The sequence below is a fragment of the Triturus cristatus genome, chromosome 2_1, assembly GCF_964204655.1.
Source record: "Triturus cristatus chromosome 2_1, aTriCri1.1, whole genome shotgun sequence".
Classification (NCBI taxonomy): Eukaryota; Metazoa; Chordata; class Amphibia; order Caudata; family Salamandridae; genus Triturus; species Triturus cristatus.
The window spans coordinates 1,182,446,218-1,182,473,222 of record NC_140581.1 but is presented as its reverse complement, the minus strand read 5'-3'; the positions used below and the strand labels follow the sequence as shown (position 1 = coordinate 1,182,473,222).

At 48.5% G+C, this 27,005-nt stretch overlaps 1 protein-coding gene across 2 annotated transcripts in view; it reads right to left on the bottom strand.

Moving 5' to 3' along the window:
* DNAH6 (dynein axonemal heavy chain 6) overlaps positions 1 to 27,005 on the bottom strand; it is a 2,458,578-nt gene that overhangs the window by 1,530,451 nt on the left and 901,122 nt on the right. For both annotated transcript variants that reach the window (XM_085636629.1, XM_085636630.1), the window contains exon 29: positions 5,854 to 6,015. In XM_085636629.1, coding sequence (XP_085492755.1) covers positions 5,854 to 6,015 — 162 coding nt within the window. The remainder of the gene's footprint in view (positions 1 to 5,853; positions 6,016 to 27,005) is intronic.

Sequence of the window (27,005 nt, the reverse complement as noted above, 5' to 3'; positions counted from 1 at the left end):
CATTGGGAGGAATTCCAGGTATGCTGCTGTGGACTATGATAGGCCTATTTATGCACATCCAGGGTTTTTATTTTTATCTAATGGGACTTATTCCAATATGCATAATGGTACAAATGATGTGGCTCTTGGGATGGTGTTGGCTCTAGGTGTGTCTTGTAAACATGCAAAGTCTAAGGTCAGATGGATTAAAAGAACTCTGACAAGACAAAAGAATTATGTGAAGGAGTGACAGACCTTGAGGTCAATAATTATAGTAATGACATCACCTTTGGGTATATTCTTTCCTCCATTATTACCTTTGGCGGTACCGCTATAGCCAGGGGTGAAAGGGCTTGGGGCTATTTTGGATGTAAGCTGCAGATACTGTCTAATTCTACTGTAGCGGCTTGCGTGACATTATCACCCAACTATAAAGTATGCAAATATATTCTGAACAAACTAGATATGCAGTTGATTTCATCCTAGCTAAGAGCAGTGGTGTTTGAGTAGTAGTAGGAGATCAGTGTGTACTCGGGACCACTAATATGGAAAAGAATATTACCCAACATATTTTAGATATTTAGGAGAATGTTAAGGGAATGGAGAGCGGAAATTGGAGTTGGTCCCTTTTTGGTGGATGGGGTTGGATCCTTGAAAGGGTGATCTATTTAATTGTGATTCTTATTGCTTGTTGCATTATGGTGCAGTGTTTCCCCTTATGCTGCTCTTGCTGCACCACCCTTCTTGCCCCTAAAAGAATATTAATTCATGATACTAAGGCAACAATTATGATCCAAAAAGAGGTGAACGATCTTATGCAGATAGACTAGGGTATTTTTTAGACTTCTTCCCTCCTTACTGTTTCTCTCCCTGAAACAGAAGACCTGGAGTGCTCCTAAATTAATTTACTATGCTTTATCGATCTTTTGTTATCCTGATATGTTTGCTTAGCACATGCTAAAAGGAGGGTCTGTTAGAATAAACATTATGCTTTCGTATTATTTTTACGTGAGTTAGCATTCGCAGCAGAAATAGAATCAAGTTTTCTCGGTGCACTCGATATATTTAATAATTACAACTTCACAGTTTAGTTGATGTGCTACAACATCTGTTGCACTGTGTCAGGCAGTGCCCTTATGAATCAAAATTGAGTGGGTCAGGAACTCCTTTCCCTTAGATGTGTGCACCTTTATCTTGAAACATGCAGTTTCTTCTCATGGTAAATCAATTATACCCATATAGCTTATGATGTTTGTTCAACAAAAGGTTTGTTCTTGTTTTTCTTTCTTCTATAATTTCTTTACAATTCTAACATCTTATATTTTCAGATGTCAAAAGATTCCATATTCACAACATCTTCTGAACACAATGCATTTCGGGTCTTATTTAACCCTTCCTCAGAGGTCTGGGGGCTGCTGGCAGGATCGATGAGCAGCTGTTCATTGATCCTTCCAGCAGCCCCTCGTGGCTGAAGAGTCAAGACAGCCGTGATCACCTGAAATCACCCGACGACTGTGGGCTTCCATCTTCCTTGCCCCGGGTCACTGCCAAGTGACTTTGAACACTGTCCCCTCTGCTTTCAGGTCTTCCTTCTTCTGAATCCAGCCTTGGATTCCAGCGGACACTTCTCCTGTCTTCACAAGCAACAAGTCTTCTTTGGCTCCCATTGAAAACGACGCCGCGACCCGACACCAAAAGACACCTATGCACCCGGCTTCCCTGGGTGAGGTAACTCCAGCGCTATGGTGCTCCTGTGTGTGTTGGCTCTAGAACTACTTACCCTGTAAGTGACATCCTTGTAGACTCTCCTGAAGTATCCTAAAACCTTAAATTTCCAACCGCGACTTGCTCCATAGAAGTCAATTGGGATCCGCGGCTGTGTTCTCACACTGCATGCATCTCCCGTGGGTCCTTTACTTACCTGCCTTGGGTGGATTAGTGAGGCCCCAGCGCTTCTGAAGGCCCTAGGCCTTGTCCCTTCTCAAGTCGTTATTCTTAAGTCTCTTTTTTATTATATGGTCTAGTACACCCCTAGGGCCCCAGACATATTTGTGCTTAACTTATTGTGAAATGTTGATTTGTGCATATCTTCCTGACTTCTAATCTCATAAAGAGATTAGTAGAGTGTGTCTAGAAATAAATACATATATATTTGATATATATACCTGTGTGGTGTCCTTTCATTTAGTAATTCAAGAGATTATAAGGTAAAACAAGCTGCTTTACATTCCTCTAAAGACTTAGCCTGAAGGCTGCTCTCCACAACTACCACTAGGATAGCTTTCTTTAAAAGGTTGTCTTAAACCTATCTACCTATAGAGTCGAATTGTACTGGTGCAAGGTGTCCACTTTAACTAGTGAACAGCATATACCAGGCCAACTTCTCACATTGTGTCTCCCCAATCATCATCTGCACCCCCAACTCCTATCCTATTGGAAAACAAACAATAAGGGCTGGCAGTTATCCCCACCCAGCTAAGGGAGGGGAGAAACTGAAAAGCACATATAAAACAAGAAAATAACATTCACTGCAATCACACACACCAACCACTAGTCACAGCTGTTCCACACTCAGACAATGAAATAATAAGCGTCAGGGGGAAGAAGCACATCAGTTTCGGCCACACTCAAAATCATCCAGCAGCACATCCCCCACCCTGACCATCATCACTCTCTCTTCTCGCTCACTCATGCAACACAAACAACCCCCGCAGCACCCACTACAGCATCACACTGGCATTCGCTACACCATATACACATACCCTCATGCAAACTATCCATCACACCTGCTGTAAAGAGGAAGGAAGGGTGAGGGGTGGCCAAGCCCATATTCCATACAGCCACCACTTGCACACCTGTCCTGACCCAGTATCTGAATCATGAATAAAGTTCAGACCTCATAATGCACGCCTTCTGCCAAAGTTTCTTCCCTTGATTTCCAAGTACGTGAGCCCCATCTTCCTCTGCATCCAGGAGTGGTACAACTGCCAGCCCCCCAATCTCCTCAGGGGTCTGCAGACTGAGAAGTCTCTTGCCACGATATCAGCGTCACTGCTGTCCTGATTGGAGGCAGTTACTTCCTCTACAAGTGCTCTTGTCGCCTCTCTTTCAGATCTTTATTGTGAGGAGTCCATACTATGAAGTCGTCCCCCCTCGCCATCTGTCTCTAAACACTCTAAGCCAAGGGAACTGTTCCGGAGAACCACAACACACTGGGAAGAGCGAGGGGCCCGATTGCCTTGTCAACTCCACTGAGCCATCCCTCCAAGGCCACTGGCTTCCAAGGGGCGCTCCCCTGCCACTTGCGATGTCAGAATCTGACAATCACCCCTCACATCAAGCCAATCCCAAGCCGCTGCAGGCATCGTAAAAAAGTGAGCTTGATCACCATAAAGTACCTTCAACTTGGCTGGGTATAGGAGGATGTACTGGAATTCCATCACCCTTGACTTTTGGGTTCACACCCCCGAAGAATGTTCTCATCTGTTGGACTAGACCAGTGTAATCAGGGAATATACGAATGACATAATTCTTGAAGGCGGGGTTGCCATCATGGAAGACAGCTTTAAGGATATTGTCTCGGTCCCTATAGTTGAGGATTTTTGCGATAAGAGTACGGGGCAGTGCCCTCGGCAAGGGCAACGTTGCAGGGGTCTGATGAGCCAGCTCAATCACAAACACACAAACAAGGGGGGCAGGTCAGCAGCAGGAAGAGCCACTCTAATCCATTTCTCCAGAATGAGTTCAGGTGTCCCATCTTCAACACCCTCTGGGAATCGCACAAAATAAAGATTGCACCTCCATCCTATTCCATGGCCAAGGACCTCTCCGCCATCATGCGGAGCTCAACCCACAGGAGACCTACATTCGGGGAGATGGCATCTATTTTAGCCTGTACTGCAGCACTCGATGCCTCTATGGGCATAAGTATCTGTGCCCCGGTGGGGTCCGGAGGGAGAGCCAGTTCCTCCGATGGGAGCCCCCCAGGCCGGGTCACCCTTAGCTGGAACCCCGTGTGCTGTGTATTGATCCATCTTGGTCTGCTTTGCCCCTCGCTGTAGTCTGTCTTTCCCCATACTTGGAGAGGGGTCACAGGGAGACAAGTGCAGTTGACGTCCAGAAAAATTGGAGCCCAACACCTGGTATGGAACAATGGCAATCCAGGCAGGGGGTGAGAGTGTACCCTCTCAAAGAATAAGTCAGAAAAAAGAGCGGGCCATCCGATAAATAATGTCCAACACTAGGCAATTCTCAGCAATTAGGGCACGTTACCACTCACCGATGGTGCCTCAAACCTTGACGCAAGGCGGCACTACCCAGTAAATGCTTAAATCAGAGAGGCAAGCAGGCGTGCATTGAGCAAAGCAGTGGCAGGTACAAACACCGAGGCAACCCTTTACCAAGTGATGATGTCTGCGGGCAAAGGCAGCACACGACCCCAGCGAGCAGGGGAGTAGTCAATAAACTGGCCCCCTGAGTGTCTGCCGAGTACTCACTGTGGGATCAAGTACTGTACATTGGGCAAAAGGTGTCCAGGTTCGTAGTCATTCAACTGCACCCCACGTAAGAAGTCAGCAGGGTGGCTCACCAATCAGAGAGAACAACGTAGGGGTGGGGGGGCACTCGCCCACAAGAGTAGGACCCATCTTGCTCCTCTAGGAGGCTGGCAAGGGGGAGCCCCCCTCCACCAGCTCGAGCCCAGGCACTCCTTGAGTCACATCCACAAGCTTGTGGCTCCCCAAAGGCATGGGACGATAAACGGGGTGGACAGGCGGGATATGCACAGTCCCAATAGCGCAGGCCCCACGGACTAGGGCCACTTTGCAGCCAGTAGGCCCCAGTCCAGCAGTAGGGGCCGGCGATGCAGACAAATCCAGGTGAGGCCTCCTGCCCATTGAGGGTCAATGCAAGGTCAGTCCCAAAAAATCACCCCATCGGGCGCCCCGGAGCCAGGGGCAGCCCCTGTTGGCGATTCCAGCACCAGGCACATGGGGGGAAAAGAACCCAGGCGGCTCCCTGGCACAGGCCACAGCCACTTATCTTTAAGGCGGGTCCCCACATTGGGCACTACCGGAACTCCCCAGCCCCCACCTCAAGGGCCCCAGGAGATCTCCCCCGCGGTGATCTAGAATGGGGCAGTAGCACCAGGATCCGCTCAGGCCTCTAAGCCCTGGCCATCTCAACCCCCAGTGATTCACTGCCAGGAAGGCCCCAGCACAAGACAACACCGTGGGTGGCACCCCAGCCTGGTGATCTAACACAGCAGGAGGGGAGAGAGCTGGAATACATGGCCCCGCCGGGCTCTGCCAATCCAAGGCCCTGTGGACCTGGCCGGCGGCCGGCGACAGGAAAGCCATCCAGGTAGGGGCAGCCGCAGCCCTTAAATGTGCCCCAATGACAACATGTGGGGCAGGGGGCCCATTTGCTCCAACAAGGCACCCCTGCGCTGATCCCAGGTGTGCCTGGCAATGGGTAATCTGCGTCTGGACCGGTGGCAGTGAGATGGGCTGCAGAACTAGAGGATTGTTTTTGGGCCGATCGCGGAGCTCCCTAAAATGCGTCCAGTACAGCCACCATCTTGGCCACGGCCGACAGCCAAAATAGTTAACAATTAGTGACTTCTTCATTACATTTTTTCAAAACACTGGAATAAAGTTGAGCTCTCTAGATAATTCACAATAACCAATGTTATTTTCATGAACTGTGTCAATATTTAGACAGAAAAACAGCTTACACTGAAACAAAATGTTGCAATTTCAAACCAAAACTATGACATGATTAACATTTAGCTGGTTTACGCATGAGTAAAGAATAGCCCTAACTATGATGTAATAAAAACTGCCAAACAAAGACGTTACATTCCCAATACTGTACCTTATAGTCCAAACCATCAGAGCAATTGAATACCACACACTGAATAGCAAGTGCTTTCGCAAGGTCTTTAGTCGTTTCGGTTTTTCCAGTTCCAGCAGGGCCAGCCGGTGCCCCTCCCAGGTCCAGCTGTAATGCACCCATGAGGCAAAGGTAACACCGGTCCTGCATGTCAAACATAACATTATGTTAATACAAATAGTTCATATTTTAATCTAAAATCGAAAGCACCATACAACTTCGAAGAAAAACACTTCACAGTAGTAAGAATGCACAAAAACAGTTGGAACAACTGAATATGTCTAACTGTATTCAGGGGAAAATATGGCACACCGGAAACTGTTGAATCTAAAGCTGTGTGTTGTAATGAACACATTTGTGAGCACTGAAAATACTTTTAAACAAAGGTGTAGCTCCAGCAAAATTGCCCTGGATGATTTTCTAAGGGATTTGTTTTATTTCTAAGAATTTTATTGGATTTTTCTACAAGGAAAATAAAAGAGAAACAATAAGGCTAGTACATAGCTAATAATGCAGTAAAGATAAACAATTCTCTTATACAAGTTTAGTTAAAGGGTAATGAGTAGTAGAGGAGAAAGGAGGGGCAGAAAACAAAATTAAATCATACTGAAATGAGGATAAATTAAATAATAACTAAAGCAGAAGTTGGTGTAGGAAAGTTGTATCTGCTTTTATGGTTAACCCCACTTTTTGATGGTGTTATTCTGTGTTCTGACTAGTCTGACTATGATCCTGTTAATCAGGACACCAGTCACTGTGCTTCCTCCCAAAATGTGACTATGGTAAGTACTTTGGTACCTTCCCAATTGGCTACTGGTATACCTATGTAAGTCCCTAGTTTAAGGTACTGAAGTAGCCAGGGCATAGGTGCACCAGGGATCTCCGATGGGCTGCAGCATATATTATGCCACCCATGAGAGACCACTCAGACTGACTACAGGCCTGCCATTGTGGCCTGTGTGAGTTGGTGCTAGCACCACTTATGACAGATATAAGTTTACTTATATCTGAGGTCACTAAACTTAACCCTATAAGTCACCCCTAAGGCAGGCCTTTCAATCCTGAAGGCAGGGTGCGAGGTTCCAAGAGTGAGGGTGCCTTGCATAAGCAGGTCACACCCTACAAACCCCGGAGTTGATTCTACAGGACTTGTAAGTGCGGTCAGCCATTTTGATACATACAGTGGCCATGTGTCATTACGCAATAGCTAACATAATATATTGGCTGTGCAGAACTTGGGCATGTTTCATATCAAACATGTTGGAATCATACCTCAACACTGTTACCGGTGTTGGAGTTATGATTCTGTGCACTGAGGGGCTTCTCTGGGTACCAGCTAGTACTCCCGGTAACAGCCTTCCAGGGTCTACCAGCAAGCCAGTGCTGCTGCCAACCACAGACACATTTCTGAGCTGAGCAGGGGAATGTAGAACTATTTGTTTCCTGTCACGGGGAGATGGTCAACCTCCCAGACAGGACTTAGTGTATTGGGCTGCGGTGTGGGTGCTTGCCAGTGCCACCAGACTGCTTTGAAGGGGAGATTTGGTGCCCTCCTTGCATACTCCAGTTTGAGCCATTACAGTGAGCCCTTGGCTCACGCTCTGGTGCAAAACTAGACAAAGGACATGGGAGTATCCTGCCCTCTGTCCAGCCCCTCCTCTGGGAGGGGCCTCTGAATTATTCCAACGCCTTCTCTAGGGTGCTTAAGGGCTTATCTGTGGGTGGCTCTTCAGATACGTTGTGGGACAAGATTCAAACCCGAAACTGCTTCAACTCCGATCTCCTGGGCACCTGGACTTCGTCTGGAAACAAGACTGCACCAAGGAAGACTCCTGCTGCTCCTGGTCTTGCTGTTCTATAAGTCTTCTTCGTCGTCTGTGCTTCATCCAGGTTCCTCTCCAGGCCTATGGGAATCAATGACACCGGAAGGAATCTCCCTTGGAGTGAAGGAGTAACTCCCCTCTATCGGCAGGCACTGCAATGAAGCTGACCGGTCTGCTGCTCCTGAGGTCCCATGGACCTCAGCAAAACAGGTGGTGGTCCTGCAACTTCCTCGAGGCCTGACCTGTCCCTATCCCTAGTCAGAGCTCCTGTGCACCACGTCAATTTGCAGATGCCATCACTTGTTGACTCTGTGCTCCAGTGTTCTTTGAGCTACAAGAAGCTCCAGCCTTCAGCATCTCTTCCTGATAAGATCTTCGTCCTCACCACATCCTCTGCACCGAGGCTTGCATCTTTGGTGAGCTGCTTGAGGTCCTCTTGTGACTCCTGTGCCTTTGGCCAGTGGGTCCTCTTGAGGGTCTTCTTTGGCTTCAGTGGGGTCCCCTGCTTGCTCAGGCCTGCTCTGAGTAGCCTGCAATTGGTAGGTCCCTTGGACCTTGCTGGTCCCACCATTGCTCCTTTTTCATTTACCATATCTGTTGCTGCTGCCAAGGCTTGTTGGTGCTCCCGCAGGACACCAACCCCCTGGTTCTCAACTTCTGACGTGCGACAGCTCGTGAATGGCTCCTAGTCTTCAACAGTGTTGCCGGGTCCTCACAGCTGCAGCGACAAGGTCACCGTCATCACTCCTGCATCTTCCATCATAGATGGTCATTGTTCTTCTGTGCCTCCTGGTCACTTCCGAGTAGCATAGACTCTGTCCCTGCTGCTTGCAGGTTCTTCACTTTAGGAATCCACCCTTGGATTGCACCTTCTTCGCCAGCTGCATCTTTCCTGAAGTCCTCCATTGTGGTCTACGGCGGTATCTGATGTCAGTTCGCACCTATGCACCCGGCTTCCCTGGTGTAGGTAAACTGGTTCCTGGGGTATCCATGGGTGGGGTGACTCTCCAACCTTCTGTATTCAACGGGGCTCATCCTCTGCATACTACGCAAGACGTTCAAGTGGATCCCGCCTTGACTCAAGGAAAAACGTCACTCACGCACTCATCACCAGCAGACTAGACTACTGCAATGCCCTCTACGCCGGAATCAACAAAAAACTCCACCGCAAACTCCAGATCATCCAGAACGCAGCAGCCAGACTAATCCTAGACATCGCACAGCACAAATACATCATCCAACACCTCTGCGACCTCCACTGGCTCCAAGTTGAAAGAAGAATAACCTTCAAGCTGCTCACGCACGCCTACAAGCCCCTCCACAACACCGGACCCCAATACCTCAACGACTGAAGCTCCTTCCATGCCCCCAAGAGAATTCTCTGCTCAGCCGAACTCTCCCAAGCCACCATCCCTTGCATCTACAGGACCAGAGCAGGTGGAAGATCCTTCTCCTACCTCGCAGCCAAGACCTGGAACTAACTCCCCCTTCACCTCTGACGGAGCCCAACACTGCACCAATTCAGGAAGAACCTCAAGACCCGGCTCTTTGAATGACCCCAACAGAGCTGCCCACACCCTCCCCCTTGAGACCCTCACGGGTGAGTAGTGCACTTTACAAATTCTTGATTGATAGATTCAGGGTCCACTGGGAAGGGTCCTTCTTCTGTTAAGCTGCAACTGTGACTTTCCCAACTGACTTGCATTGAGTACACAGCTGTGTTCCCACTCAGCACACAGCCTCCGTGGTATTGTGTACTTACCTCAGGTGGTTCCTTGTGTCCCAAGCTCTTCTGAGTCTCCTGGTCCAAGTCCCAACTTTGGTCGCAGCTCACATTCCACTTCTATAGTCTATGGTTTGATCTCCTTTTAAGATGAAAGGTCCAGAGATTCTCTTCCTGGATGTTATTGCCTATACTTAAGAGTATTGCGAGGATGCTAACTCGAGGTATTGGACCTTACAGACCTTTATTGTGAATAATTAGAAACATACGAGTACGTCCTCCTCCTTATTAGATATTGATATGTTTTTGACAAAAAGGCTTCAGAATTCCAAGTGGTATTTATTTTCTGCTTTTATTCTTCATATTTGATCTTGATTCATAAACTTTCATCGTTTTCCAGAGGGTTACAGGAATTAGTTTTGGACATTCGACAGCCGACAGTGTTTCACCCTTAAACGGTCATTCTGACCAGGGCTTTCTCAAGGCTTTCACAAACTTAGCAGCAGCACTTAATATGTAACATTTGGTTCGACAAATACATTGTTTCAGACAAATCAAAAGAAGCAAATTATTTGTTGTCATCTGAAAGCGGCAAGTCCTAGGTATGACCCCTTTTCCTGATCAGTGAGTGGTGTAGCACCCCTCTGGAGACCACTGTGTATTTGTGCTTACTTACCTGTTTACATTTCAAACATTGTGTGTATTATGTTGATAGTGAGTCGCACCTAATGGGTTGTTTGTGGATGGAGTTAAATATAGGAGAGCACACTATTAATATTTTTATTTGTATCTGTGTTGTGTTGGTAAATCTTTGACAGTGGGTTTTCATCGTTTTTATGTTCCTCACAGTTCCCAATGGAAGAGTAATGTTACCAACAACTCCAGACTGACAGGTGGAGTAATAACCCACAGAGAGGGTATACTAGAGGGGTTTAGTTAGGAAAAACAGCATGGGGATCCTACCTGTCCTGATGAAGGCCGGATAAAGAACCTATAACCGGCTGAAACATGTCGACCTCTATGCAGACGGAGGGGTGGTGAGTACTTAATCCACTTACACCACCATCATCCGTAGGTATTCTTTAGTATACCATTTTTTAGCTCTGACTAGGGAATCGAGGAATAAAAATATTATACTGATATCCCTAAGCCAGTTTTAAATCACCATTCTCCTGCACTTTCATAGGATCCTGTCTTTTTCCTTTGTTTCTTTATCACTGTTGTATTGTTTACCCCTCCCTATTGCTCCGCCTCTAGCGTTGGTCTGCGCAGAGGCGTCAGTAGCAGCCCTATGATGAAGCATGCCACAACTTGTTGTGGGTGAGGGCAGTTTTAACAAATTAGGTGTGCTCCCCTGGCTGACTATGTCCATACAAACAGAACAAGGATGACTGTTTATTGCTCTACCTCTTTGTGTGTTTTTGCATTGTGTTTGAGGAGGACGAGGTAGGGTTGATCCTTCTCCCCCTCTTTGTTACATTGTGTGTACTGGCCACTTGTGACTGCCTGTGATAAGCTTTGACTTCTGGAAAGTAGTTAATCAGCCACTATTCAGTGAAGCAGCAGTACCCAAACAGAGTCATTCAATTCCCGCCCAGGCTTAGGTTGCTCACTTTCAATCTATATATGAGGTGGCCAATACTACATCACCTGATGCAATAGTCTAACCCACTATGTGCAGAGGGAGCCCCCTTAGGTTTTCTGTGAGTGAGGTAGCAAAAGCAATAGCCACCTTTCCTGCCCATAAAGCTCTAGGGCCGGCTGAGTACCTGGGGACCTTTACAAAACATGCATCAAACTGTGGGCCCCTTTGATTACCCAGCACCTCAATGCAGCTGCTCGAGGCCATGTCCCCTCCTCCTTGCACAGGTCAGTGATTGTACCTGTTTTAAAAAAAAAAAAAGAGATCGCGCAGACCCTGCCTGTTATTGGCCCATCTCTCTGGTGGATGCCGAAGTGAAGGTTATAGGGAGAGTCCTGCTGAATCGGGTGAGGGACTGGGCAGGAGAGGGAAATTTCATCTTCAATATTCAATATGGTTTTTGGCCCAGGAGAGGGACGATTAAGAAGAATCTTAATGTTTACTTCATAATAATTTTCAAGTACACCAAGGTGAGAAAGGAGGTAATTTATCTGGCCTTCATGGATCTCAGCACAGCCTTTGACACAGAAGATATATCAAAGCTGTGGGGTGTTCTGGGGTCCATGGGGGTAGAGAAGGATATCATCTATTTTTTTTTTCACAACAAATGTTATTGTTGACAAGCACAATAAGCCCAGGAAATCCCAGGGCGGTACATCGTATACATAGCATGGAATTAGGAAAGATGTCAACTTCTACACAATACATTCATTAAGAAAAGGGGAATATACAAGACTGAATCAAATGTATATGAAAATTATTAACAAAGAACAGCAGTGTCTCAATGTCAATGTAAATGCTGTCAGATAAAGACTCCAGTCGGGTTACGTTAGCATAAATACAGTTAGTCACAGTGCACATACCCACTTCGGATCTTCATGGCAAACCATCAGCACCTATTTCTGGGGAAATCGGCTCAATATATAGACCCCGATAATCAGCCCACCGCTTCCATATTTTCGGGTGTTTCTGGGGACATCCCCGTGCCTGAAGAATCGGAATTTCTAGCTCCATAGAGAAGTCAAGGCCCTGTTTTCAGGCCCCTACAGAGGACGGGGAGGTCGCCTTCCAGGCCTTGACAATGTCTCGCTTAGCCAGGGTAAGCCACAGAAATAGCAGGTGTCTTTTGTATCTATTCCCTCAGATCCCTTCCGTAATATGAAGCATAGTCAAGCGCTGTGACCATGGGATCTCCCACCCCAGAACCTCAGAGAGACAGGTCACACCCAATGTCAAAACCACGTTAAAGAAGTACAGTCCCAAATCATGTGAAGGTAGGTGCCCTCGGCCAAGCCACAGTGCAGGCACAGGGGGAACGCAAACATCCCAGCGCGCCAAAGCCTGTAGCGAGTGAAGTATACCCAATGAAGGTTTTTGAATTGTATGAGTCGAAGGCGCGCAGCGATGGCCGCATCGCACGGGGATTCTAGAGCCTCAACCCAGTCATCCTCGTCAAGTGGACCCAAGTCTTCCTGCCAGGCTGCTCTGGTCCTGTGGAGTGTAGTGTGGCTATTAGTGACTAAGGTGCGATATAGTGCTGTGATTTTGTGTGCGCCCATTTTACCTAAAATCACCTTGGCCTCAACGGGGTTAAAATCGGGGATGGCGTCCTGCATGGCAAGGTAAGGGGAAAAAGTATGGCAAAATTGCAGATACCTATAGAATTGGGATCAGGCATTTGAAAGTCAGATTGTAGCTGTTGGAAGGACTTAAGAGTCCGCACATGGAGGACATCGCCAACCGTTGGGATTCCAATATTATCCCATCCCACAAACCCAGGGAGTGCAAGCAATTGTGGTAAGAGGCCGTTGCGCCAAAGAGGAGTCTCTTTTGTGAGTCTGCCCCACCACCCCATCCCACGCAGAGCTTGTTGCCAGATCACAAAAACTGTCCTCCAAGCTGCGGGCGGTAGTGGCTTGCGCATCTTGCTGGAGTATAGAATCATGTGCAAAGATTTGAAGTCCAGGAGCAAACGCTCGACAGGGTCGTAAGACCCCCACAATACGTGGACTGAAAGCACGTTTGCAGTGCGACTCGCCGGAGCCCCCAACCCAAAGGAAGTGACTAAGGATTGAGTTTAATTGCCGAAACAACAAATGCGGTATTGGGTAGGGATGGTTCTGGAGTTGATAGAGAAGGCAAGGTGGCGAGACCATTTTGAAAATGGCCGATCTGTCAAACAGTGTCAGGGGCAGATGTGACCAGGAACCCACCTGTCGTCTGAGCTGAGGCAGCAGAGGGGCCAGATTTGTAGCCCAGGAGCCGGGATGGGACGATGACAAGGGCACCCCAAGATATTTAAAGCCATCGGACACCATTGTCACCTCTTGTGTCCAGGTCCCAAGCTGAACACCTCCGCACAGAGGCCACAGAAACGACTTGCGGTCGTTCATATAGACACCAGAGGTCTGGCTGAAAATTTGCACAATGCAAAGCAGTACAATGCTATACGATCAGAGACCTTCTGTGACCATTCAAAGTCATGTACCTGGGCATCAATGCGTACCCATGCCGCAAGAGGATCCATGGTGAGCGTGAAAAGAGAGAGAGATAAAGGGCACCGCTGCCTCTACAGATATTGAATGACCACGAGACTGAGTCAGCAATCCGTACCGAGGAGGTGATATCCGTATACAGGAAGTGAATATATTTAAGGAGTCTAGGGCCAATGTTGAGGCGGATCAAGAGTGCAAAGAGGTAGGTCAAGCTGCAGCACGGCTCCAGGGGGAGAGATGGTCCCGCCGATCCCCAAGGCGATGTCCCGTGGGGGCCTCCGCAAGTAGTCAGGGCACAGGTCTGCCTATGGCAGCAGGCCCATCAAACGGAGGTCAGTCACGTCTAGGTCGATACCTGGGCCTAGCCTCGTCGGCGATCGCGGCAGCTCCGCGGCAGGATCAAGCACTCGATGAGGGCGTCGCGGGTATTCTACCGCCTCACAGTGTCTTTACAGAAGGTCGGTACAGATGCAGCTGTATCAAGAAAGCGAAAACTAGAAAACACATGATTAAGGGTCAGCAGATTAGAAGGACAGACGTTTTTTTTTATTTATGGAACCATTCTTTGGATTGAGCGATACAAGACAACAATTACACGGCTGGGTGCCTTCAACCTCTTGGCCGGCAGCGTAGTGCAATGGGCAAGTCTACACAGCTTCTGTGCTTACAACCGGGAGGCTGGCAGCTTTAATCGGATCATGTTATGAAATCAAAGCAAAAGTAACCACAACAACCTAATCTTTAAACATATCATCAAAAAGAAGAAGACACCCTCCCTCCCACCCCCCAAAACCCTGCACTGGTCTATTTTTTGTTATTTAGACATCCGGAAAGATGCAAACTTAAATTAGTACCCACTAATTAGGGCTCAGGTCTAACCCTGTAACAAAATGCCCCATGGCATTGATGCTTTTACGAGAAAGCTGGGACGTCCCCATGTCAAATCTATCCTGGCTTCTTATATGTCCAAGTGTGTGTCCACAGTATCCTTTGGTGCAAAGGGACAAGTTACTTACCTAGGGTAATGCTTTTTGTGGTGGATACATTATCTGCCTGTGGATTCCTCACCTTTTGAAATACCCCAATGAGCAGCATTCCACAGAAACGTTTCTCCTCATCTCTCCCAAGTCGATGAGGACGTCACAATGGAACGGCTCAGCACGTGACTCTGTGTGACGTCATTGGAGCCATAAGAAGACCTTGTCGGCATACTGATGTCAGTTCCACCCATGTTTTCCATGCCTTAGAAGCGAAATGGGTGAACCAACAACCTTCTCACAGGTATACAAGGTATACAAAACACAACCAAACATGGAAATTCCATTTCATACACATTTCCTAATACCAATTAAAACCATGACTCAAGTCATTAATCACATAAAATATAAATCAATTAATTTCCGGTAGAAGCGGACAGGCAACAATGAGGCTGGTGGGGCAGTGAGAAATCCACAAGCAGATTCTGTATCCACCAGAAAAAGTGTTACTGAAGGTAAGCAACTTGTTCTTCTGATTAATACATCTGCCTGTGGATTCCTGTGAGAGGCAGGCTTAGTATATGGTGCTCACTTATGTTAGTGTAGCACTCTGCTCCATTCCGACAATACTCATGGTGATTTTAGTGATCTTAGACAACCTTAGAAAGCTCTCTAAGGTGGTAGCTGTGGAGAGCAGCCTTCAGGCTTAGTCCAGAAGGAGTTTAAAGCAGCTTGTTTTACCAGTACTTAATCTTAGGGTATAGGTTAAGTGAAAAAGAATCACACAGTGTAGTTATAAAAATAGGTATTTTATTCCAAACACTCACTAACACATTGTATTATCTCCTACCCGGAGATACAAATGTAATACATACAATACCTAGGAAATAGAGAACGTAAGTAGCACAAATACACAATGGTCTCCAGGGGGAGACCAAACCATATACTAAAATAGTGGAATGCGAACAACGACTCAAGACAAGAGTGGACCCACAAGACGCTGAAGAGCTGGGGACCCAAGGAACCACCCAAGGTGAGTATCTAGGAACCCCACAGAGATCGTGTGCAGAGTGGAAACACAGCTACATGTTCAATGCTAGTCAATGAGTAAGTTGCGGTTCCAGTTTTAAAGAAAAAGGACCCTTCTCAGCGGACCCTGTAGACATCCCATGGAAGATAGAAGGTTGGAGAGTCACCTTACCCATGGATACCCCAGGAACCAGTATACCTACATCAGGTAAGCCGGGTGCAAAGAAGTCAAGTCTGAAACTGCCGTAGATAACAATGGAGGACTTCAGGAAAGATGTCGCTGGAGGTGTAGACGAAGGAGTTCGGTTGAACCCAAAGGTGGCTTCAAGATGAGAGGTATGTGCAAGCAGAGGGGACAGAGTCTATGTCACTCAGTAGTGACCAGGAGGAACGGAAAACGATTGCCCACTGAAGTCGGAGAAGCAGGAGAGTTTGACCGTGCCCTTGAAGTTGCAGCTGTGCGGACCAGGCGATGCTGTGGAAGACCAGGAGCCATACAAGCTGCTCCACGTCAGATGTCGAGAGCCAGAGGCTCAGTGTCCGGCTGGGGCACCAACAAGCCTTGGCAGCGTCAAACAACATAGTCGACAATAAAGGTGCAATGTCGGGATCAGAAAGGTCCAAGGGACTTGCCACGAGTAGGTAAGTCAGCGCAGGCCCTGAGCAAGCCCAGGAACCCACGGGTGCCAAAGAAGACCGTCTAGAGGACCCACGAGCCAGAGGCACAGGTGTCGCAAGAGGACCTCGAGCAGCTCACCAATGAAGAAGGCCCACGGTGCAGAGGAAGTGGTGAGGGCGAACATCTTGGCTGCAGGAGTTGCTTGAGGTTGGAGCTTCTTGGAGCCTCAAGATCTCTGGAGGAGAGAGTCAACAGGCCTTGGCAACGACAAGTTGATGCAGTGCACAAGGGGTTCTGTTCCAATGGTTCTGACTCGATACAGGACTCAAACTAGGTATGAAAACAGTGCAGGCCTCAAGGGAGTTGCAGAACCACCACCTGTGTTGCTGAGCCTTTCGAAGTCCGTCAGAGCCCACGATCAGCAGACCGGTCAGCTGTGTTGCAGTGCCTGCAGATGCGGGGAGTGACTCCTTCACTTCAAGGGAGATTCCTTCAGGTGTCTAGGATGTCCACAGGCCTGGAGGAGAACCTGTATGGAGCACAGGCACAGACGTTGAAATAGACCAGCAGGACGATGAGACCAGGAGCAGCAGGAATCTTCCCCATTGCAGTCTCGGTTCCCAAAGCGAAGTCCAGAGTGTTCAGACGGTCAAAGTTGAAGTGGTGTATGATCTGAATCTTGCCCTGTGACGAATCGACGGATTTGCCCACTGCTAAGCCCTTAAGTACCCGTAGGAAAGGGTTGGGACGATTCAGGGGTCCCTCCCAGAGGATACTCCCATGTCCTTTGACCAGTTTCGTGCCAGATCGGGAACTGGAGTATGGAAGGAGGGAACCTAAGGTGCCCTTCCAGCAGTCTCAGTGGTGCTGGCAAGTGCCCCCACCCTGCCCCAATACACTAAACCCTGTCTGAAAGGTGGTCACACCTCCCTGTGACAGGATATCTTTTCCCGGAGGAGTTTTACAGTGCATGGAATCATACCTCCCACACCGTTGATGGTGTGGGGGTATGATTCCAACATGTTTGATACCAAACATGACAGGGTTCGTTGCAGCCAGTTTAGAGATGTCATCGCGTAATGACGCATGGCCACTCTATATGTCATAATGGCTGAGGCACTTAAAACCAGGGAGAATGGACTCCGAAGGTTGTAGGGGTGCCCTGCTCATGCAGGGGCACCCTCACACTAAGGACCCAGCACCCTGCCTTCAGGATTGAAAGGCCAGCCTTAGGGGTGACTTACAGGTTTTAAGTGTAATGACCTCAGATATAGGGGAACATATATCTTTCATAAGTGGTGCTAGCACCAGCTTACACAGGCTGCAGTGGCAAGCCTGAAGTCACAATTTGAGAGGTATCTCATGGTTGGCATAATCCATGCTTCAGCCCATGGAAGACCTCTGGTGTACCTATGCCCTGGGTACCTTAGTACCGTATACTAGAGACAAGGGTACCCAGTAGCCAATCTGGAGTGTACCCAAGTACTCACCATGTCCAATTTAGGAAAGAAGAACAGAGACTGGGGTCCTGATTAGCAGTAACCCAGTTAGACCAGTCAGAAAAACATAATGACACCAGCAAAAAGTGGGGGTGACCATGAAAGCAGATCCTATTTTCCTACAATTCCTCACCTTTTGAATTAAATCTCTAAGCAGTCTCACTCTCGGAGGAGGATGCCCGCCTGCCTATACCAAAAAATTCCTGTAGCAGAGTAAAATGGCCATCCCTCCTCACTTACGAATCCAAGCAATAATACTTTGCAAACGTGTGGAGGGAGGCCCGAGTTACCGCCTTGCAGATGTCGCCCACAGGGACACCTCTAGCCAAAGCCGAAGAAGAAGACTTAGCTTTGGTAGAATGAGCACAAATACCTTCAGGAGGCTCCTTCTTGGCCAAGGCATTTCAGATTTGATGAGCAGGATAATCTACCTGGACAGCGTTCTCTTATGGACAGCCTTCATCTTGCCCACATACCCAATGAAGAGTTGATCGTCCCTCCTGAAGTCCTTGGTTCTGTCTAAGTAGAAGCTGACTGACCTCTTGAAAGAATGAGGGGGAGGATAGAAAGTGAGATAGTTGATGGGCTGCCCCATGTGGAAAGGAGTGACCACCTTAGGCAGGAAAGCAGCTCTGGTCCTGATAACCATCTTATACGCATAGAATGATGTAAAAGGAGGCTTAGAACTAAAAGCCTGCAATTCACTCACTCTCCTAGCGGAAGTGATTGACACTAAAGAACAAGTTACTTACCTTTGGTAATGCTTTTTCGGGTGGATACATTATCTGCCTGTGGATTCCTCACCTTTTGAATTACCCCTGTGCCAGCATTCCAAGGAAATTCTTTTCTTAGCTCTCCCATGTCAATGAGGACATCACAATATCATGGATCTGCTCAGGACTCCATATGATGTCACCGGAGCCATAAGAAGACCTTGTTGGTGCGCTGACGTCAGTTCCACTCATTTTTTCCATGCCCTCGAGGCGAACAAGCAGACCGACAACATAATACTAGTATACAAAATATATACACAAGTACATACTATATATATATATATATATATATATATATATATATATATATATATATATATATATCCACACAAAAGGTTGCCCTTGAAGAAACGCCACTCGCGGGGAAGTTTCACAGCCTTTAATGATGGACAGCAGTGTAACAGCATCTGAGACCCCTTCAATTAAAATCTGATGCCCAACGCGTTTCGAGCACTCTTGTGCTCTTGTTCACGGGCCAAAAGGTGAGTGATCCAACCGGCAATGTTCAACGGCTCATTTAACTGAAAGAGAGTCCCGCCCTCAATGGGCGTATGCCCGAGGGCATTCTGGTCTCGATAGTTTCTTAAGTATTCATCCCAAGTGGGTGCCGATCTGCCTCAAGTACCCTGAGCTGTTCTCCCAAGTGGGTTTGAGGGGGAACAAGCACTGCCACATCTGTCAATTAAACAGTCCTACCATGCGGCCTTCTCCGCTCCTTCGTGCCTGGTGGTTACCAAACATCGGATCCGCATACTGGCAGCGGGGCGTTTCCGCGACTGAGCGAGCCGCAATAAATCCACACAAAAGGTTGCCCTTGAAGAAACGCCACTCGCGGGGAAGTTTCACAGCCTTTAATGATGGACAGCAGTGTAACAGCATCTGAGACCCCTTCAATTAAAATCTGATGCCCAACGCGTTTCGAGCACTCCTGTGCTCTTGTTCACAGGCCAAAAGGTGAGTGATCCAACCGGCAATGTTCAACGGCTCATTTAACTGAAAGAGAGTCCCGCCCTCAATGGGCGTATGCCCGAGGGCATTCTGGTCTCGATAGTTTCTTAAGTATTCATCCCAAGTGGGTGCCGATCTGCCTCAAGTACCCTGAGCTGTTCTCCCCAGTGGGTTTGAGGGGGAACAAGCACTGCCACATCTGTCAATTAAACAGTCCTACCATGCGGCCTTCTCCGCTCCTTCGTGCCTGGTGGTTACCAAACATCGGATCCGCATACTGGCAGCGGGGCATTTTCGCGACTGAGCGAGCCGCAATAAATCCACACAAAAGGTTGCCCTTGAAGAAACGCCACTCGCGGGGAAGTTTCACAGCCTTTAATGATGGACAGCAGTGTAACAGCATCTGAGACCCCTTCAATTAAAATCTGATGCCCAACGCGTTTCGAGCACTCCTGTGCTCTTGTTCACGGGCCAAAAGGTGAGTGATCCAACCGGCAATGTTCAACGGCTCATTTAACTGAAAGAGAGTCCCGCCCTCAATGGGCGTATGCCCGAGGGCATTCTGGTCTCGATAGTTTCTTAAGTATTCATCCCAAGTGGGTGCCGATCTGCCTCAAGTACCCTGAGCTGTTCTCCCAAGTGGGTTTGAGGGGGAACAAGCACTGCCACATCTGTCAATTAAACAGTCCTACCATGCGGCCTTCTCCGCTCCTTCGTGCCTGGTGGTTACCAAACATCGGATCCGCATACTGGCAGCGGGGCGTTTCCGCGACTGAGCGAGCCGCAATAAATCCACACAAAAGGTTGCCCTTGAAGAAACGCCACTCGCGGGGAAGTTTCACAGCCTTTAATGATGGACAGCAGTGTAACAGCATCTGAGACCCCTTCAATTAAAATCTGATGCCCAACGCGTTTCGAGCACTCCTGTGCTCTTGTTCACGGGCCAAAAGGTGAGTGATCCAACCGGCAATGTTCAACGGCTCATTTAACTGAAAGAGAGTCCCGCCCTCAATGGGCGTATGCCCGAGGGCATTCTGGTCTCGATAGTTTCTTAAGTATTCATCCCAAGTGGGTGCCGATCTGCCTCAAGTACCCTGAGCTGTTCTCCCAAGTGGGTTTGAGGGGGAACAAGCACTGCCACATCTGTCAATTAAACAGTCCTACCATGCGGCCTTCTCCGCTCCTTTGTGCCTGGTGGTTACCAAACATCGGATCCGCATACTGGCAGCGGGGCGTTTCCGCGACTGAGCGAGCCGCAATAAATCCACACAAAAGGTTGCCCTTGAAGAAACGCCACTCGCGGGGAAGTTTCACAGCCTTTAATGATGGACAGCAGTGTAACAGCATCTGAGACCCCTTCAATTAAAATCTGATGCCCAACGCGTTTCGAGCACTCCTGTGCTCTTGTTCACGGGCCAAAAGGTGAGTGATCCAACCGGCAATGTTCAACGGCTCATTTAACTGAAAGAGAGTCCCGCCCTCAATGGGCGTATGCCCGAGGGCATTCTGGTCTCGATAAAAACCCACTTGGGAGAACAGCTCAGGGTACTTGAGGCAGATCGGCACCCACTTGGGATGAATACTTAAGAAACTATCGAGACCAGAATGCCCTCGGGCATACGCCCATTGAGGGCGGGACTCTCTTTCAGTTAAATGAGCCGTTGAACATTGCCGGTTGGATCACTCACCTTTTGGCCCGTGAACAAGAGCACAGGAGTGCTCGAAACGCGTTGGGCATCAGATTTTAATTGAAGGGGTCTCAGATGCTGTTACACTGCTGTCCATCATTAAAGGCTGTGAAACTTCCCCGCGAGTGGCGTTTCTTCAAGGGCAACCTTTTGTGTGGATTTATTGCGGCTCGCTCAGTCGCGGAAACGCCCCGCTGCCAGTATGCGGATCCGATGTTTGGTAACCACCAGGCACGAAGGAGCGGAGAAGGCCGCATGGTAGGACTGTTTAATTGACAGATGTGGCAGTGCTTGTTCCCCCTCAAACCCACTTGGGAGAACAGCTCAGGGTACTTGAGGCAGATCGGCACCCACTTGGGATGAATACTTAAGAAACTATCGAGACCAGAATGCCCTCGGGCATACGCCCATTGAGGGCGGGACTCTCTTTCAGTTAAATGAGCCGTTGAACATTGCCGGTTGGATCACTCACCTTTTGGCCCGTGAACAAGAGCACAGGAGTGCTCGAAACGCGTTGGGCATCAGATTTTAATTGAAGGGGTCTCAGATGCTGTTACACTGCTGTCCATCATTAAAGGCTGTGAAACTTCCCCGCGAGTGGCGTTTCTTCAAGGGCAACCTTTTGTGTGGATATATATATATATATATCTATATATATATATATATTTTTTTGGGACGAAGGCCAGCATGGCCGAAACGCGTTTGTCTGCCGTTGGAGCGGAATAAATAACATAATCAATTTTGAAGTGTGTGCGCCACGTTTTTGCTATTCGCCCTAACGTTTGGAAAAATATATATATATATATATATGTCCAATAGTCAGAAGTATCTTCAGTATAAGCAGGCGGACAACAGGGAGGCGGGCGGATCAGTGAGGAATCCACAGGCAGATACTGTATCTACCAGAAAAAGCATTGCCAAAGGTAAGTAACTTGTTCTTCTGATGGATACATCTGCCTGTGGATTCCTCACCTTTTGAATTGAATACCAAAGCCATTCCCCTCTCGGAGGAGGGTGTCCACCCGCCTATACCAAAAAATCTTGCAGCACAGAGCGTGCAAAATGGCCGTCCCTCCGAATTCCCAGCAGTAATGCTTCTCAAAGGTGTGGAGGGAGGCCCAAGTTGCCGCCTTGCAAATGTCTATAACAGGAACACCTCTAGCCAAAGCAGAAGAAGATGACTTAGCTCTGGTGGAATTAACTCCAATACCTTCAGGTGGCTCCTTCTTGGCCAAGGCATAGCAGATCTTGATGCACAAGATGATCCACCTGGAAAGTGTTCATTTGTGGACATCTTTGCCCTTCATCCTTCCAACATAGCCCACAAACAGCTGGTCATCCACTCTTAGGTCCCTGGTTCTGTCCAAATAGAAGCTGACCGACCACGTAGGGTCCAGGCGGTGAAGTCTCTCCTCCTCCTTGGAAGGGTGAGGGGAGGATAGAAGGTAGGTAAGGTAATGGAAAAGACTGACCACCTTAGGCAGGAAAGCAGCCCTGGTCCAGAGAACCATCTTTTCTGCATGAATAGTTAAAAACGTAGGTTTAGAACTAAGAGCCTGATGCTCATTTACCCTCGTGGCTGAGATAATAGTGATCAGAAAAACTGCCTTGAAAGTAAGAAGCCTCAATGGGCAACTATGAAGAGGCTCAAAAGGAGACCCCATCAGGAAAGTAAGTACTATATTCAAAGCCAACTGAGGCATAATGAAGGGAGTGGGAAAAAACCTAATGGTGAGGCCCTTAATGAACCTCATAACAATGGGGGACTTAAATAAAAACGGCTGGTCCAGCAAACAGAGGAAAGCTGACTAGGCCGACAAGTAACTCTTTACCGTAGCCACAGGACAACCTTGCTAAGCCAAGGAAAGTGAAAAGCCGCCGTCTCGCCGTCTCGCCGTTGTCTAGAAGGATCCTGATGTCGTCTGTGGCGGCGATGAGGGCGGTTTCGGTGCTGTGGTTGCTACGGAATCCTGATTGGGAGGGGTCCAGGATGTTGTTGTCTTCGAGGTGATGGGTGAGCTGGATGTTAACTATCTTCTCGATGACCTTTGCTGGGAACAGAAGCAGGGAGATGGGCCGGAAGTTCTTGAGGTCGCTCGTATCCGCCTTGACCAAAGACCAAAGACCTTTGACCTTTAGATCCCCAAGATGAGCTCCCCACCCTAAATTGGAGGCATCCATTATCACTGTGGTCATTGGAGAAAAAGGGTGAAATGGCTTCCCTTGAGACAGGTTGCCTGGAACACTCCACCATCACAGATCCACTACAGTGTCACTGGATATTCTGACCACCTTACAGAGATCTCAATTGTGATGAAACAACTGCCTGCAGGGACACCAAAGGAGGGTCCTCATATATCAGCGTGTATGGTTGACCAACTGCATGCAGGAAGCAAACAGACCGAGCAGGCGCAAGACCTTCAGGAATGGAACAACTGCTCCATTCTGAAAAAGTGGAATCACAGCCTGGATGTCTTAAATCCACTGTAAAGGTGGGAAGGCATGACTCGCAAGTAACTTGTTCATCTCATAGAGACTTCTAGCTGCAGATTCTTTACCTTTGAATCTGATAACCGAGCCATACCATCCTGGTGGTGCGTTGCAGACTCATGATCTAAATTAAGAAGTCTTGCAGGACTGAACAGGTAAAGTGCCCATCCCTGCGCACTTGACCATCAATGTTTTGCGAACGTGTGCAATGATGCCCATGTCACTGCCTGACAGATGTCTTGGACTGGGACACCCCAAGCCAAGGTCGTGTTTGCAACCTTTCCCCTAGTGGAGTGGGCCATTAAGCCCGCAGTGGGATGATTCTTCACTAAGGCGTAACTGAATGCAAAGAATGACCCAGCGAAAGATGGTCCTTTTCTGCACTGCCCTTCCCTTCTTTGCTCCCACATACCCCACAAATAGTTGGCCATCCACCCGGAACTCTTTTGTGCAGTCAAGGTAGAATGACAATGCTCTTTTTGGGTCCAGTCGGTGGAGACACTCCTCTTTCATAGAAAAATGTTGGGGAGCAAAGTAATGGACTGACCCAGATGGAATGGGGTCACCACCTAAGGTAAAAATGATGTCCTGGTGCCAAGCACCAGCTTGTCCGGAAAGGACATAAGATAAGGAGGTAAGCTGGAATGCCTGCAATTCACTCACCCTCTGCGCCGATGTAATCGCCACTAAGAAGGCTGTTTTGATGTTCAACAGCCGGAGGGGACAATATTGCAAAGGCTAGAAAGGAGCGCACATCAGGTAAGTGAGGACCAAATTAAGGTCCCATTTTGGCATAACAAAGAGCGAAGGTGGAAATAAATGGCCCAGCCCTTTCAGAAATCTATTTACAATAGGAGATTTAAAGAGAGAAGGCTGGTCTGGCAGCCGCAAAAAAGCAGACAGAGCAGAGAGGTAACCCTTAAGAGTTCCCAAAGCAGAGACCTGCTGGGCAAGAGTTATAATGAATAAAAGGACAGTAAAAAGAGAAGCAGAAAGAGGGTCAATGGACCTTTCTGTACAGTATAATACAAATTTCTGCCAAAGGCAGGCGTATACCGCCTTAATGGAGGGCCGCCTGGCCGCCAGACTAACGTTACAGACTTCAGGAGGAAGGTCAAAATCTATCAACTGTTGCCGCTCAATCTCCATGCTTGGAGGCGCAGAGTTGACAGATTCGGGTGGAGAACCCTCCCCTGCGGCTGTGACATAAGATCCACCTGAAGGGGCAGCCTGATCAGAAGATAGACAATCATGCTCAGAAGCTCTGGATACCAGACTGTCCTTGCCCAGTCCGGTGCCACAAGAATGACTTCGGCTCGGTCGCTCCTGATCTTCTTCAGAACCCTGGGCAGAAGTGGTATGGGCGAAGAGGCGTACAACAAGGCCTGAGCTCCACTCTCAACGAAACGCGTTGCAAAAGCGATAGCCGCCTTGGAAACGCCAGCGCGCAGTTTTGCTGACATTGTGCATTCTCTTTAGAGGCAACGAATCTAACCAAGGCTCTTCCCACTGCTGAAAGAGACCTTGTGCCTCCTCCGACTCGAGATGCCATTCGTGATCCAGAAGGCATTGACGGCTGAGATCATCCGCCCTGGTGTTCAGAAAAACTGCCAGCTGTTGAACCACCAGGGATATTCCCTGCTGTTCCAGCCATGTCCAGAGATGGAGGGCCTCTCGACAAAGGGTCCACGACCCCACCCCGCCCTGCTTGTTGCAGTACCACATGGCGGTGGTGTTGTCCGTGAACACCTGCACTAGCTTCCCCTTGACAGAGGGAAAAATGCCTTCAATACCAACCGAATAGCTCAGAGCACCAACAAGTTTATGCGGAGCCCCGTCTCCGCCGGAGACCAGTGACCCCTGATCTCCACCTCTCCCATGTGGTCGCCCCATCCCAGAAGTGACGCATCTGTCACGACCATGAGATCTGATTGGAGAAGGTAAAGAGGTCTGCCGTAGACCCAATCGCAGTTAGTTAACCACCACTGCAGATCCTTCGCAGTTCTTTCCAAGATCTGAAGCACGTCAGTGAAATTTCCCCGATGCTGTGCCCATTGGAACTTCGAGTCCTACTGCAGAGCCCGCATACGCCATCTTGCATGTCTTACCAGCAGGATGCAGAAGGCCATGAGACCCAACATCCGCAGAGTCTAATTCACCGAAATCCAGGATAGAAATGAAATGAAATGAAATGAAAATTAGATTTATAAAGCGCTACAGCTGCCCTGAGGCGTCCAGGCGCTGGAACAGGCTGAAATATCGGAATATCGGAATCATAGCCTGATGATGGAGCGTCTGAGAAGGAGTCAGGTGTGACTTTGGCAAGTTTAAAGAGGACCCCAGTGAATGCAGAAGGTTCATGGAAGTCTGAAGGTGGGAGATGACTAGATGACTGCCTGGGACGAAGCTGCCTTTAACAGCCAGTCATCAAGGTAGGGGAAGACTGACACCCCTAAGCTGCGAACTTGAGCTGCAACCACTGCCATCACCTTGCTGAACACATGAGGGGCACTGGTAAGACCGAAGGGGAGCACGGTAAGCTGAAAGTGCTTGCGGCCTACCTTCAACCGCAGGTAACGCCTGTGGCCTGGCAGGATGAGAATGTGAAAATACGCATCCTGCAGGTCCAACACTACCATCCAGTCTCCTTGGTCTAAGGCAGACAAGACCTGAGCCAAAGTAAGCATTTTGAATTTCTCCTTTTTGAGGAAGAGATAGATGGTCCGAAGATCCAAAATGAGCCGGTGCCCCTTGTTCTTCTTTGGATTCAGAAAGTAGCAGGAATAACAGCCACTGCTTACTTCTGACCCTCTATGTAGCTCCTTTGGCTAAAAGAGCTGTAACTTCCTCTTGGAGCAACTTTAAATGATCAGAATTGTAGGAGGAAAAGAAAGGAAAGGTAGAGAATAGCCCTTCTGGACGATCTGCAAGACCCACTTGTCTGTTGTTATATATCTCCAGCGGGGGAGATAATGACAAATTCTTACACCCACTGGAGTAGTGTGGTCCTGCAGAATCAGCCTAGGAGTGCTTGGAGACTGCGGCTGCTGGGGGCAGTGTGGTAGACGACTTCTGGCCTCCATTACGAGGACGGAATGTACAGCGTCCAGGCACAGCTTGGGTAGTCAGAGCGGGAAGGTGGCTAGGATAGGGCTGACGTGGCTGGAAACCACTTCCATTGCCAAGAAAGGGGCAAAAGGAAGACTGGCCACGAAGAGTGGAGGAGAGGCCCAAGGATCTGGCCGTAGCTCGAGAGTCCTTTAACTTGGCCATGGCAGAGTCTGCCTTTTCCCCAAAAAGGTGGGTTTCATCAAAGGGCATGTCCATCAAATTGGCTTGGACATGCCCCGATAAGCCAGTTGTACGAAGCTAGGCGTGGTGTCTCAATACCACCATTGGTGAAATCGATCTGCCCAGCGAATCGGTAT